Consider the following 13,682-nt stretch of genomic DNA (forward strand, 5'->3'; position numbering starts at 1 on the left):
TAGATGTGGTTCTTACTAAGTACTCAGCCCTCTGTGCCAGCTGTTCTGATCTCCACAGTGGTTCCATGGGGAGGCAGCCCATTTTGACAGAGGAAGTAACATTCCAGAGAAGTAAAGCCACTTGCCCTAGATCACACAGCAAGTAGGTGGCAGAAGCAGGATTTGAGCCCAGTTGGTCAGAATTTGAAGCCCTTGCTCTTGGCCTTAGAGACCTGGGCAGGAGGTTGAGGACAACCCACCCCCCATTCAGTGGGGAGGGCACTAAAACCACCCAGCCTCCTTATAGATGGGGAAACTGAGGTTCAGTCAGTGCAAGTACTTTCCACTGGAGGACCTGCCAGTTTGGAGTGTTTAGAAAGAAACAGTAACTGATTTTGTTAACATTTATTACAAAGTATATGAGCAGAGACTGGTGAGTTGCAACCCCGCCCCACACCCCACGCCCCACGCCCCACACCCCACACTCCCATAGTCTCTGCAGCTTCGGAAAAACGGTGTCCTTGTTGCTATCCGCTAGGGGGCGCCGCCTCCCGCCTCGCAGATCTTGTTCTTTCAGCTGTGCCGTCCAGCGGTAACTGAAGCTTCCCAGGATCCTGGACTCCGGGCCCCCTGGTCCCCTCCTCTGCTGGGACCCGGGTCCCACCCCAGACACCTCCACTTTTTACTGAAAGTCATCTATAGCAGCATGGCGGAAAGGTTTTAATGAGGGCGTGTGGGGCTGTAGCACATGCTCTCATTTGGGGCCTCTGGAGGGCCAAGGCTCCGCCTTGAGCCAGTGTCCCCTGGCGGGTGCTGCCAGTGAGTGAGTCGGCCCAGCCCAAGTCCTCATGCAAGAGGCGCTTTATCCACAGGGCTGGATGAGGGGCCTCCATCCTGGGGAAAGCAGTCTGATTCCTCCTGTGTAGGTCCTGGGGAGATAGAGAGATGGGTGGACAGGAGGCCGGAGCAGAGGGAGGGCATCAGAATAGACTCCCGGGGCTGAAGGCTGCCAGGACCTAGCGGGTGGGGCGGGGGTGTGCACCGCGTGAGCAGGGTACAGGGGGGCACCTGCACGGGGCGCAGGACAGACAGAGGGAGACAGACTGTGCACAGAAAGGGAGAAGGCCCTAAGACACGACACAGGGAGGGGAGAAGGAAAGTCCCCCTCCTTTACTGCCAGTCCAGCCTGAACGAAGAGTCCTCTCCTCCTGGCAAGCCAGAGCCCAAGAGAAAGGGTGGCCTTGTCTCCAGGCCAGGGCCACACGGGACACTCTCCTTCTCGCCTGTCCCAGCCCCCTCACCGCTACGTGGCCTCCTGACTGGGTTCTGGAAGCTGCCTCGGGCCCAGGGCAGCACTGATCAGCTCGCTCAGGGTGTCCAGCTTCCCCGCCAGCCCATCGATCTGCTTCTCTAGGGCCTCGTGTGAGTCACTCAGACGCTGCTTCAGGTCACTCAAGGTCATGTGCATCTGGGTGGGAAAAGAGGGCTGAGGTATCAGGGGGCCCCCTCCCTCTCCAGAATAAGCAAGGGAGCCAACAATGACGAGTCCTTACTAGCCCTAGAGAGCCACTCAGTAATGACTGCTGCCTTTTCCACCATCCAAGTCCCAGCTACTTGGCCAGGCTCCTTTCCTGTAGAGTTTAAGATCCTCTTAAAAGCTGTGGGGAGTAGAATCCTCTTCCCATCTTGCCACCAAGGAAACTGAGGCATGGAGCTATTAAATGACCCACTTACAGCAGCACCTGGGAGAGGGCTTGGGCTGTCATCAGCACCCCTTAGGTGTGTGTGCAGCTGATGGTGCCTGGCTTCAAGACCCAGGTAGCCCTCGACCACGCTGTTACTCTAGGACTCAGCGTGGGACCCTCGATCGTGAGCTTTCTGTAGGAATTCCTGAATTCCATGTTTTGGCCTCCCTGTCTTCAGAGGTTACCACCTGGCCCTTCTGGCAGATCTGGGCCAGCACCTCCTCTCACCCTGCCATGCAATTTGGGGACTGTATCTGTGCCTGTGTTTACCATGGCACTGGTGCCAAGAGCCACTGTTTGAATTGTTGCGGACTAATGAGAAAAAGCAAAGGCAGCCAGACAGAGAAGGGGCCCTGAGCCAGGCCAAGGGGGCCGTGGTGCCACTACACTTGGCACTGCTGAGATCAAAGTCTCCCTGGGAGAGTCACCCCAGACTTGCCTGGCGCGAGGGCCCCTCCGTCCCTGGTCCCCTCCCTCACTGCAGTGGCAGAGATTGAGCTGTCCCAAAACAATGCTGCCTGTCTTCCTGCCGGTGTTGTAAAGTGGAACTTTATTGGTTTCACAGTGTATGTTTGGGCTTGGTTTGTAAATTTGCTTTGGTTTTATTGTATAACAGTCATAGTGGGAAGGAATTTTATATCCATCCACATGTAAGTAACTTGATCGTAAAGATAATTCAAAAATCAAACGTTGGAGTTCTTTGTACAATTTAAGTTTAAAAGGCATTCACATCTCATGTATATGTAAGAAGCTCTTTATTGCTTCATTCCATCCTTCATTCAGCCATAAATCTCTGCTTCGAACCTGTGTGTGCTGGGCCTGTCCCACGGGTTCCCACCCAGCAGCCCTGGCCTCCCCCTCACCCACACTTCCTCCCGCTGGAGCCTGGTACCTTAGAGATGTCCACCATGGAGTTCACTTGTTCCCGGAGCTTTCGGTGTTTGAGCCGCACCTGACGGAAGCTGTGGGCAAAGCGGGGGTCAGATCTCCTACACCCAACCCTAATCTAGCCCTAGCTCTGGGATGGCTGAGGGCAGGAGAGACCCACACAGACACACAACAGGAAGAGCTGAAGGGGCGGGAGGGGTGCCGATGATCTCCACCCGCAGTGGGGAAATGACTGCCCACAGACACACGGGGTCACGGTCAGACCCGGGGACATCTGTCACACAGTGTCCCGACATGCAGCCATGCAGAGGTGACAAGAACACACACAGAGGGTCCTCACGTGTAGATGGCGGCCAGCAGTTTGCGCTGGTGCCTACGGGCGGCCCGGGGCTCCTTCCTGCGTGTGTGTTTGTAGTACATCCAGGCCTCCTGCAGCAGGCGTGCAGCTGACTCCTTCATCTGGTGGTGGGTGGCACAGTGTCAGTGTCCGGGACGAGGGGGCTGGGGTCGGGACTCCTGGGGGCTTGAGAAGTGGGCGAGGGCCGGGATTCCCGGCTCCGGGTGCCCTGTGCCCACCTCACCTCCTTGGTATAGTGGATGTCCATCATGAAGTTATGCACGTGCTTCTCCGCCTTGTTAAATTCCAGCTTCCGAGCCACCACAGCCACCAGCAGGGCTGTGCAGCACACCCCCTGTGGGCAGGGGCACAGTGACATGCGCCTGTGCAACTCTGGGACCAGCCCTGCGCCACCACCCTCTCCAGAAGCCTTCCAACGGCCAAGGGGGCCGCTTCGATCACACCCACTTGCTGAGGGACTCCATCAGCAGAACGTCCTCTCTCGTTAGGGCACAATCGAGAGAGGGAGGGGAGGCTAAGGGAAGGCTGGTCCTGGTGCCCTTCCCCCTCACTGTCCACACCTAGTTGGCCATCAGTCATGGGTGAGTGTCCCTCACCCTCCCACCCCTGCAGGTTCGCCCAGCTCTGGCCCTGTCCTCTCCCTCCTGGACCATCTCTCATCTCCCCGTCTCTCTACCATGAGCTCAGGGAGACATGACACTCTGTTAGGACCCCGTTCCCCCACTCTACTCTCTGCCTAGGCTCCCACTTCCTGGAACTTCAGTCTGCCCGCCTTCTGCCAACAGCTTCTCCTCCTTTCCTTCTCCCAAGGTTGCTGATCTTCAGGCGCTGTTGGATCCCAGAGGCTCTGGGATGCAGCCTGCCTGTCCTGGAGTAACAGTGTCCCCTCCTCTGCAGCTCCCACCCTGTGTGCCTCAGCTCTCCCTTACTCAGCACAGTTCAGTGATCACAAACTCGGGCTCCCCGGAGTCCCTGGTTCCAAGCCCAGCTCTGAGCAAGCCATTCAACCTCTCAGGATTGGTTTACCATCTGTAAAATGGGCACACTCTTCCAGTGTCACTGCAGATTCTGTGAGCCGACACCCAGGAAGCATTTATAGGGCTGAGACGGGCACAAGTGTGTGCCCAACCAAAGTAAGCGATTGCTACTCCATTGTACCCTGGAACCTTTCAGCCAGGAGGGACTGTAAGCTTGGTGTACATTGCCCTATCTCTCTGGGTCTCAGTTTCCCCTTCTGTCAAATGAGGGTGGAAGCCCCAGGCATCCCTAAGGCTGCAGGTCCCCGCCCTTTGGAAGTATTCTGGCTGAGTCTCTGCCTTTCTTCCCTTGTCTCAAAGACTACCTGACACCCCGTTCATCACCCGAGGACCCAGGGCTTAGAGATTCAACATGTCCTTCCTTGCAGCAGCATCGGGGGCTGGTGGCTTAGGTACCTGTGGGCATGGGAACATAGGTCTTGTAGGGAGGCAGAGGCCAGGACACTGGGTGGTGGGCCCTGAGGGGGATGGGCTGGGTGGGAGGAACAGGACGGCTGACTCCTTCATCTGGCAGTGGGCAGCACAGTGTCAGTTTCCGGAAAGAGCTGGTGGCCTGGACTCTCACGTGCTGAGGAAGGGGGTGGGGGCCTGGCAGGAAGGAGGTAGATGTTGGGGTTCAGGAGGAGGCTGACTCTGGGGAGGAGCTTGGGTCTGGGGCTTGGAAGCCTTTGCCTCACCCTTGAGGGACCAGAAGCTGGACATCTGGGATCGTTATCATAACAAGGACCCCAGCTGCATTTACTGAGCACTTTCTAGGCATTAGGCTCCCTTGGGAAGCCTATACTGTACATGGCCTAACTCTGAACCCCATGAGGAGCATACTAGTATCGGCACCCCCATTTTATAGATGAGGAAATTAAGGCCCAGGGGGATTCTGTGGCTTGCCTGAGCTCCCTAGCTGGAAAGTGGCAGAAGTGGGATTTGAACCCTTGGAGACTGGCCCTAAAGGCACGCTCCTGATGATGACTGGATGGCCCTGATGGAGGCAGGAGACTGGACCCCTGGAAGAAAATGGGGCTGGAAGTCAAAAGCCTGAATCCCTGAGGAGGATAAAGTTCTACGTTTTGAAGAGCAAGGACTTAGAGGGAGGATTCCTTGGTATTAAAAAGAAATAGGAGAGGGCCGGGGATTTAGCTCAGTGGTTCTGCTGCCTGCCTGGCAAGCGGAAGGACCTGAGTTCGATCCCCAGTACCAAAAAAATAAATAAATAAAAAGAAATAGGAGGGACAAGGCCCTGAGTTTGATCCCTGGCACACAAAAAAAGAAAAAAATAGGAGGGGCCAAGATTTAGCTTAGTGCCACTGCACCTGCCTCGTAAGTGCAAGGTCAGTTCGATCCTGGGTATCAAAAAAAAAAAAAAGAAATAGGAGCCAGCAATCTGGGAAGCTGAGGCAGGAGGATCAAAAGTTTGAGACCAGCATGAGCAATTTATTAGGAAAGACCCTATCTCAAAATAAAATCAAGGCCTGGAGATTTAGCTCAATCCAAAGGCCCTGGGTTCAGCCTCCAGTATTAAAGAAAAGGAAGGAGGTGGGGTGTCCGAGTCCTGAAGAGGGAGCAAAGCCGAGGAAGGTCCAGCCCCTGAGTTTCTCACTCGGGAGGTCTGCCTGAGAACCCATGCTGGCTCTGGTTTCTGGGCCCTGAGGCCGGGTCTGGGTGGGGGCACTACTCACCATGACTCCAGTGCAGAGGCAGACAATCTTGCCCCACACGGTGCCCGGCACCACGTCCCCATAGCCGATGGTCAGGAACGTGATGGGGATCAGCCACAGTGTGTCCGACAGGTGCCCGGTGGCATTAACAGCCTGCCTATGGGGGAAGGTAGGTTACTTCCGAACCCCTACCCTGCTGGTGTTTGCTCCCCTCTCCCCTATCTCTTCTACTCCCTCCGCTCCCCTCCCCACCCCATGTTTATTCTCCCTCCCAAGAAGCAACCTGAACAGAAAGCCAGGAGGTTCTGGGCTCTGGAGGGCCTTCCTGGCCTCCATCCTGGCTTCTCCATCTGCTGTGTGACTCGGCCAAGATACCCAGCCACTCTGGGCTGTGGGTTGTGAGCTGACTCTAGAAAGGCTTGTCAGGATCCTTTCCTTCCCGGTTTCTTCACAGAAGGGGATATTTAGGGCCGTCCACATGGGAAAGTCCAGATTAGTCTAATTGAGCCCACAGGCTCCTGGGATCCAGATCATCAGGGGACGCTTCCTTCACAAGGGTCCTGGATATTTTAGAGCCTTTAAATTAGAGTCTCTAGTGGCAGGGATAGGTCTGCAGTGCTAAGCAGCCCACAGCCTTGTTCCCAAGTATATTCAAGTCTGAGGACTTCTGCCTTGGACTTTTGGACTTTGACTCCTTCCCCATCTCCCTGTTTTCCAGAGGAGAAACATGACAAGGGTGGGGAGGGATCATTCGTTCATCCTGATTCTGACTGATTGGGAATCATGAAGATTCTGGGAAAATGAAGACACTGGGAAACAGAGGAGCTTGAAATCATAAAAGAACAGAATTGCCAGGAGACTTTAAAGATGACAGAACTTAACACCCATTTTACAGATGAGGAAACTGAGGCACAGAGAGGAGACATCGAAAGCCAGATTTTCTTGTTCTCCAACTTGCCTTCAGAGTCCTTTGCCAGATGCCCTAAGCCAGAGGTTCTCTAACTTGGGTGGGCATCACCTGGAGGGCTTCTTAAAACATTGCTGGGGCCGGGGGTTTAGCTCAGTGGTTCCGGTGCCTGCCTCACAAGTACAAGGACCCAAGTTCAATCCCCAGTACCAAAAAACAAAACAAACAAACAAAAAGAAAAACATTTCTGGGCTCTACTCCCCAGAGCCTTGTATCCAATAGGTCTTTGAGGGGCCTGAGAACCTGCATTTGCAGCAAGCAGCTGCTGCTGGCCCTGGAACCACATTTTGGGAACCACACTGCCTAGGACTACTTCCCATTTCTCTCTGTAAAAGTGGGATTGAGGAAAGCGTACAAGCTCCAAGTCGTTTTATAGTTCGCAGGCAGCAGCCAGGAAGCTGGTCCCAGTTCCCGGCAGGCAGTTCTCCAAAGCAGCTCCAAATGGCCCGCTCTGTGCTAATTTGGAAAAGATGTCCCCTTCTTCCGAGGCAGATGCAAATGCTAGCCAGGTCCTAGAGCTTGGGTTTGGAGGAGGAGCAGATGCCTGGAAAGCTGAGGCAGGAGAGGCCTGGGAGCCTGGCAAGTGGGCTTCAAAGGTGTGCGTGTGTGCGTGTGTGTCTGTGGAAGTGTGAGCCTGGCCCGCTGTTGGCCTCAACCTACACCACCGGACAGGGCAGCCTCTGCTGTCTGCTGTCTCCTCCCTCCTCGCCCCAGGCCCCTCTCACCTCTCGGCCACAGACAGCACCCAGGCTGTGGTGAGCCAGAGGCCAAGCGTGAGGCCGAGCAGCAGGCGGCCGGGGTGCGTGTTCATGTACAGCTTGGCCACGAACCAGTGGCGGAAGCGGACCTGGTTGAGAGCGCCGATGCTGCGGTAGGACGCGTTGAGCAGGACTCCGCTGCGCAGGAGCACAGCGCGGGGCACCAGGTAGAGGCGCAGCAACATGGCCAAGGACAGCAGCGCCTCCCCTTCGCCTAGGAAGCTCCGCCAGGCCTGCGTGGCGGCCCGCTGCGCCTCGGAACCCGGCACGCAGGGCGGAGCCCCCACCGGTGCGGGGTGCAGCCCGCACACCGCCAGCTCCAGCACCATCTGCGCCACCTGCCGCCGGGTCAGCGCCACGCGCCAGTCTCGGAGCCCGTTGTCGGTCATGAACAGCTGCCGGGAAGGGCAGACAGGGGAGGGGTCAGGTGCAGGTCAGGCGGCGGCCGGCCAGTCTGCGCCCCGAGATAAGGTGGGGCGTCGCTGGCCCTGGAGGGGGAGAGAGAGCGCAGGGCATGGGGCTGGGGAGGGCTGAGGAAGGAGCAGGGCAGGAGCTCAGAGGACTTGGCTCTGCCTGGTCCCCTCCCCTCAGTTTCTGCTCAAGTCTAGAACTCAAAGTCCCAGTGAGGGTGCAGCTCAGTGGCAGAGCGCTTGCCCCGAGCATGCAAGGCCCTGGGCTCCATCCCAGTACCATGGGCGGGGGTGGGGACAGAACTTGCATTCCTTGGGCACTAATTGAGCGCCTACTATGTGCCCAGCCACGTTTACTGAGAACCTACTGTGTGCTTGGCCATGTTCTATGTGCTGAGGCTTGTAGTGAACACAACACTCTCTGGGTCCTACATTCCCGGATGCTTGTCCTACCCTTGCTTCTGGGGACTCTGGTAGTAAATGGCATAGCAATAACAATAGCAAACATTTACAGAGTGCTTTGGGTGCACTGGGCACTGATCCACCCCCTTTTCATGTCCTGACTCAGCTCACAACACTGTGAGACTGATATAATTACAACCATTTTGTAGATTGGGAAACTGAGGTCCAGATCTCTCAGGTGGGGAATGGTGTCCTAGGCTACAAGTTCAGTGGCCCAGGCCAATTAACTGCTCTCTCTCTCTCTCTCTCTCTCTCTCTCACACACACACACACACACACACACACACACACACACACACACACACATTTGTGCTGGGGATTGAATCCAGGACCTTGCCAGTGGGCTACATTCCCGGCCCTTTTTTATTTTTTGCTTGGAGACAGGGTCTCGCTAACTCACTAAGTTGCCCAGGCTGGGCTTGAACCTGCCATCCTCCTGCTTCTGCTTTCTAAGGTGCAGAGATCAGAGTGCACCACCACGCCCAGCTTAGCACTGTTATTAATGAAGATGTTAATGTGTACTTTTTACTGGGAGCCTCTTATGTCCCAGGCCTGTTACGTGCCAGGGTTACCATGCATGGCTAATAATCTCCGTGTTCTATGCCAGTGTATGGGGCAGCAGGACCTGGGGAGATGGGAGGTGGGAGGACAAGGGTGGGAAGATATTGGCCTGGGGATGGGGAAGTCAGGGGCAGGCACTGGGTGGCACCTCACGTAGCCTGGGACTGGGATAGTGAGGGCACCAGAGGGAGGGCAGATACTGCCTAGGGGCAGAGTGGACAGAGAGCAGCAGGCAGAAGCAGGGAAGACGGGGGCTGGAAAGGTGGAGTCCTCAGCATCCCTGAGTGCACAGGAGGAAAGCTGTGGCTGCAGGTCGGGGAAGGGCTGGGGCTGCCCAGGGAGCTGGGTCGCACTGTCTGTCTCTGGTTCCTACCACCCCAGAGGGCCGGGGTGTGGATGCATCTCGGAGTGGAAGAGCCTCATTACTCAGACCAGGAGGAGGAGGTGGTGGGGTGGGTGGGCTAATGGGGTACATACGATTTGGGGGGCCCACCTGGACCTCTTTGGCGTGGAAGGCGACAATAAAGCAAAGCAGCAAGACGGTGGAAAGGCTGATGGTGCACTTAACCAGGAAGAGGTAGAGCGACCACTGTGGGAGGACAGAAAACTGGTGAGGTCCCAGGCCTCCAGCCAGCCAGCTTCTGTTTTCCTTTGAAACCCCCGTCCTTACCTTTCCCCCTTCCCTGTTTCCAAGCCCCAAATCAGTTCCCCCTGAGGTTGGAGTTTGGGGAAGTCCAAAACCATCCTCTGGTCCCCAGAGAGATGGGTCTCATCCTCCCCAACTGTCAGCCCTGTCCATTGCTACCCTTCCTCTCAGCTCTTCTTCCTAGACCCCCCCAGCCCCCGAAGGGAAGCCTTGACCCTCACATTCTGTGTATTCTCCTGTCCCCTGCTCAGGAACAAGAGTTCCTCAGTTATGTGTGTAGAGTGTCTAGAAAAAGACATCTGGTCTCTAGAGGGTGCCCCCTCCCCTCCCCTTCCCACCCAGCTGCTCCTGCCCTAGAAACCAACTTCATCTCCCTCCTAGTTCCAGGAGCCTAGAAAGTATCATTCAGTCACAGAGAACTAAATGACACCCTTCGCTGCTCTTATCCAGGGGGCGGAATCTCTGAGACCTCAGCCCTGGGTCTAAGAGGCGCCCCTGCCCCCCTGCCCTGCGCCTGCATTCTCTCCTCCCTCCTCCTGCCCTGACTCCTGGCTCTAAGCCCAGGGCAGATCTGGCCGGAAGCACTGGGCCTCCAGAAACCAACTTTTTTCCTCTCTTTGTATGGCAATACCTTGGAGGAATCTAGAATTCTGGAGGGAAAGATTTAGAGGAAACTGGGACTGCTGGGCTCGCTAAGAGGGGTCCGGCTCTGTTTGGGGGATGCTGTCAGGCAAAGGGGGCCACCTGGGCCTCGTACTCAGAGCCCTGCACCTGTTTCTCCTAAGTTGCTGCCAGCTCTCCTGGCTGGGCCTGGGCCAGGGTGCCGCCTCTGAGCAGGGGAAGAGGGCCAGTTTCCTGCCCTGGGGGGCCTCCCCCACCCCTCCCTGAACAATGGTGCCGTTGTCCCCAGCGCTCCCCACCCCCTTCATCCTTCTGTGGCTCCCTGGTTCCCTTCCCCATGCTCCAGCGGGACACAGCCCCCTCCCCACTGCAGTGCCCACTTCTCTGGTGGCCTCTCCTCTTCTGATCCCTCTTTCTCTGCTGAAACGGTCTGCACTTGGACCCTCTGGTTTTTGACTTCCCCTTTCTGTGGGGTGGTTGTTTCTGGCTCTGTGGTTTGCGGGTCTCTGTCTGTCAGCCTCTCTGCCTCCGTAGGTTTCAGGAGTGCGTTTCTTGTTGCTCTCCAGCCTTTTTATTTATCCTTGTGACTGTCGCTGTCCTTCGTTCCCCTTTGTCGCTCTCTCTGTCCCCCTTTTCCTCTCTGTGTCTCTCCGTCTCTCTCTGGGCCTCTGTCCATCCCTCGCCCTTCTCCCCTGCCCATGCCCCTAGTTCCATCTTGGTGCCTTGTCCTCCCCAGCCTTCTGCACCTGACTCTCCTTCGGCCCCTGCCCCTCCTTCGGCCCCTGCCCTGGGGAGCAGGTGTCCCGGGCCTCCTTGCAAAACGAGCTGAATCAGACTGCAGTGGAGGGGGAGGAGAGAGGGTGTCACCGAGGCGGTGGTGAGAAGGGAGCTGCAGAGGACACTGTGCTGTGGACCTGAACCCTCACCCTCAGTTTGTAGACGGGAACCTGAAGCTCAGAGAGCTTTACTCCCCCAGTCCCTTCCAGCTCACGGGCCGTAGCCTGGCAAGGAAGGCTTGAGAGTGGGAAAAGCAGAGGAAGAACCCTCTCGCCCCTCTTCATCTGCCAGGGCTGCTCTGTCCCCACCTCCCCTGCTGGGAGCAGTGGTGAAGTGTGGGAGCGCAGGGCAGGCCCCGGGCCATGCTTCCTGTTGGCTTGGGCCTCGGTGCCCCACCCCCTCCATGCTGCTGCCCTCTCCTCGGCTGCCTGGCCAGAGGAAGCTGGCCCCCCTTGACCCTCCCTGTGGCTGCTGGTCACTTCAGAGCTGTCCCCTTCCCCATCCCCAAGTCCAAGCCAAGCTTCTGGGCCCCCAGGAATCCTCCCAACCTAATCTTCCAGCTGGCCCCTCCCAACCCCACGGCCCAGTTCCACAACCTTTGCCTCAGGCAGATTTGCAGCCCTTCCTTTCCTGTGGAGCAATTCTGTTCCCCTTCGAGCCTGAGTTTCGGTCCTTGTCCACTACCTGCCCGTATCACTGCCTGGACTGAACAGGAACCTTCTGGGAGGGAGCCTTCTGAGACTCATGCTACCCCCTCCGCTCCCCACTGGCCTCAAAGTCAGCACCTCTCCCCCAGACTTTCTCAGCCTTCTCCTTCAGACCCCCGCCCCTCCTTCCCTGGGGCCCAGGAATCCAGGTTACTGTAAACCTGCCTGCTCCTTCCCTCCCAGACTGAAGGCAGGTCGATTCTGGGGGAAATTGAGCTAAAGGATGGAGATGAGGGACATCCGGATGGGGAGGATCCATTTCCCAGCCCCGCCCCCAGCCAGTTTCTTCTGGGCTCTGCCCACTGCTGCCAAGGCCCTGGGGAACGGGTGGTGGAGGTCAGATAAAGAGCCGGGAGCCATAGTCTCTGCCCACCCTCTGCTCACCAAGCCTGGGGCTATCAGTTCAGCCCACTGGCTTTCCCGGGCTTAGACGGCCAGTGGTCTGATCACAACTTCTTAGGAGCCTTTGTCCTTTCCTTTTGCAGCAAGGGTCCCCAGAATCTAACTCCTTCAGGTCTTAGGAGTCAAGGTCCCCAGACCCTTCTCCCTTAGACCAGGAGTCCAAGTCCCCAGCCTCCTCCCTCAGACCCAGAGGTGCAGACTGCAGCCCCTTCTCCCTCAGACCCGGGGGTGCGGACTGCAGCCCCTTCTCCCTCAGACCCGGGGGTGCGGACTGCAGCCCCTTCTCCCTCAGACCCGGGGGTGCGGACTGCAGCCCCTTCTCCCTCAGACCCGGGGGTGCGGACTGCAGCCCCTTCTCCCTCAGACCCGGGGGTGCAGGCCCCCAGTCTCTTATGCCCTGGGGTTAGAGTCCACTCACCGGGCACCCCCCGAACCACAGCATCTCCGCGTGCAGCACCATGAGTCCGATGCCAGTTCCCGCCAGTGCCAGCGCCCAGCCAGCCAGCCACTTCTCCTCCTCCAGCAGGCGCTTTCTCCTCCGCAGGGCCCCCAGGCCAGCCACCAGGTCCCCGCCCATGGCCCCTGAGGTCTTGAGGCTCAGCCAGCTTCCTGCCCAAGGTCCCCCACCTCGCAGTACGCAAATGGCAGCCACTTTGGCTTCCAGGCCGCCGGCTGCTCAGCTCGCACCGGGGCTTCTGCTCTGAGGCAGAGGCACGGCAGAGCCCGGTGCCCTCTGGGGAGTGGTAACGGCAGCAGGGCAGGGCGGGAGGGGCGGGGAGGTCCCTGGGTAGGGGGAGGCTCCCCAACCCCCCTTCCCAGACTAAGGAGGGGCTGGGGTGTGTCTGGGTCAGAGCAAGGAAGAGGCATCCATCCACGTGGGCAGAGACACACACTGACACACAATGGGCTGTGCCTACAACGGTCTGCACCTTGTGACACACACCTACACCCACCACACCCAGTCACCACAGGACACCCCACTGCCGAAGATGGAGCCTAACACACTCAGGCACACTGCACAACCTATACTGGGTGACTCACAACTCCCGAGAAGCTCTGAAACCCATAGCCACACCCAGACACCACACACATGGTGTGTGACACACACACACGCCGGCACTTAGCAAGGCCGCGTCCCCTGGCACACATGGCTCCCCGGACATTGTCCACACACAGGCGCAAACGTTGCGTTCGAAATTGCAACAACATTCCTGGACACAGACAGCTACACCCAGACAACACACGCAGGGTGATACACACCCACATAACACAACAGTGCTACCCAAATGCACAGAATTGACAGTCAGACCAGACACCACTGGACACAGCACACGTGTGTAAACAAGGCACCTGTGACCTTCCAAACACAAAAGGGTCCTGGAGTGTGGCACCTGATATGTGCAGACACAACGCTGTGACAGCCCTAGCCACCCAGCGCAGAGAAACACACACCAGTGTGTGTCATGATCACACACATAGCCATCATGATGAGTCACAGCACACACTGGTTCACCCAGCCACAGTATGCCCAGCACAATGCGGTTCAGATGAATGGGCAGAGAATACTGTGAATGGAGGTGTCCAGAGACCTACAATGAGCCACCACACGGGGGGCCCAACAGCACATGCCCACACTCAAACAGTGTGGTATATTTTGGCCATACAAGACACAACCCAGGATGATGCCTCCAAGGGGCAGAAATCGGGGTGGC

The 13,682-nt window shown here is 57.4% G+C and overlaps 1 protein-coding gene across 2 annotated transcripts; it reads right to left on the reverse strand.

Annotated features, from left to right (window-relative positions):
- Positions 1-372: 372 nt before the first annotated feature.
- Kcnn4 (potassium calcium-activated channel subfamily N member 4) lies at positions 373-12,874 on the reverse strand. Of its 2 annotated transcripts, XM_004873111.3 has the most exons (9): positions 12,389-12,874; positions 9,311-9,406; positions 7,352-7,779; positions 5,681-5,816; positions 3,194-3,304; positions 2,953-3,071; positions 2,617-2,686; positions 1,281-1,447; positions 373-908 (listed from the first exon to the last, which is right to left on the reverse strand). In XM_004873111.3, the coding sequence occupies exons 1-8, from the start codon at positions 12,545-12,547 to the stop codon at positions 1,283-1,285; spliced, it is 1,284 nt and encodes a 427-aa protein (XP_004873168.1). In that variant the 5' UTR covers positions 12,548-12,874; the 3' UTR covers positions 373-908; positions 1,281-1,282. The 2 variants fall into 2 exon arrangements, with proteins under 2 accessions (XP_004873168.1, XP_021106599.1); XM_021250940.2 differs by lacking the exon at positions 3,194-3,304 and having other exon boundaries at positions 12,389-12,705.
- Positions 12,875-13,682: the final 808 nt, after the last annotated feature.

Source organism: Heterocephalus glaber, unplaced genomic scaffold (genome assembly GCF_053883595.1).
Source record: "Heterocephalus glaber isolate CG9 unplaced genomic scaffold, H.glaber_assembly_v1.0 deba00001744, whole genome shotgun sequence".
Lineage (NCBI taxonomy): Eukaryota > Metazoa > Chordata > Mammalia > Rodentia > Bathyergidae > Heterocephalus > Heterocephalus glaber.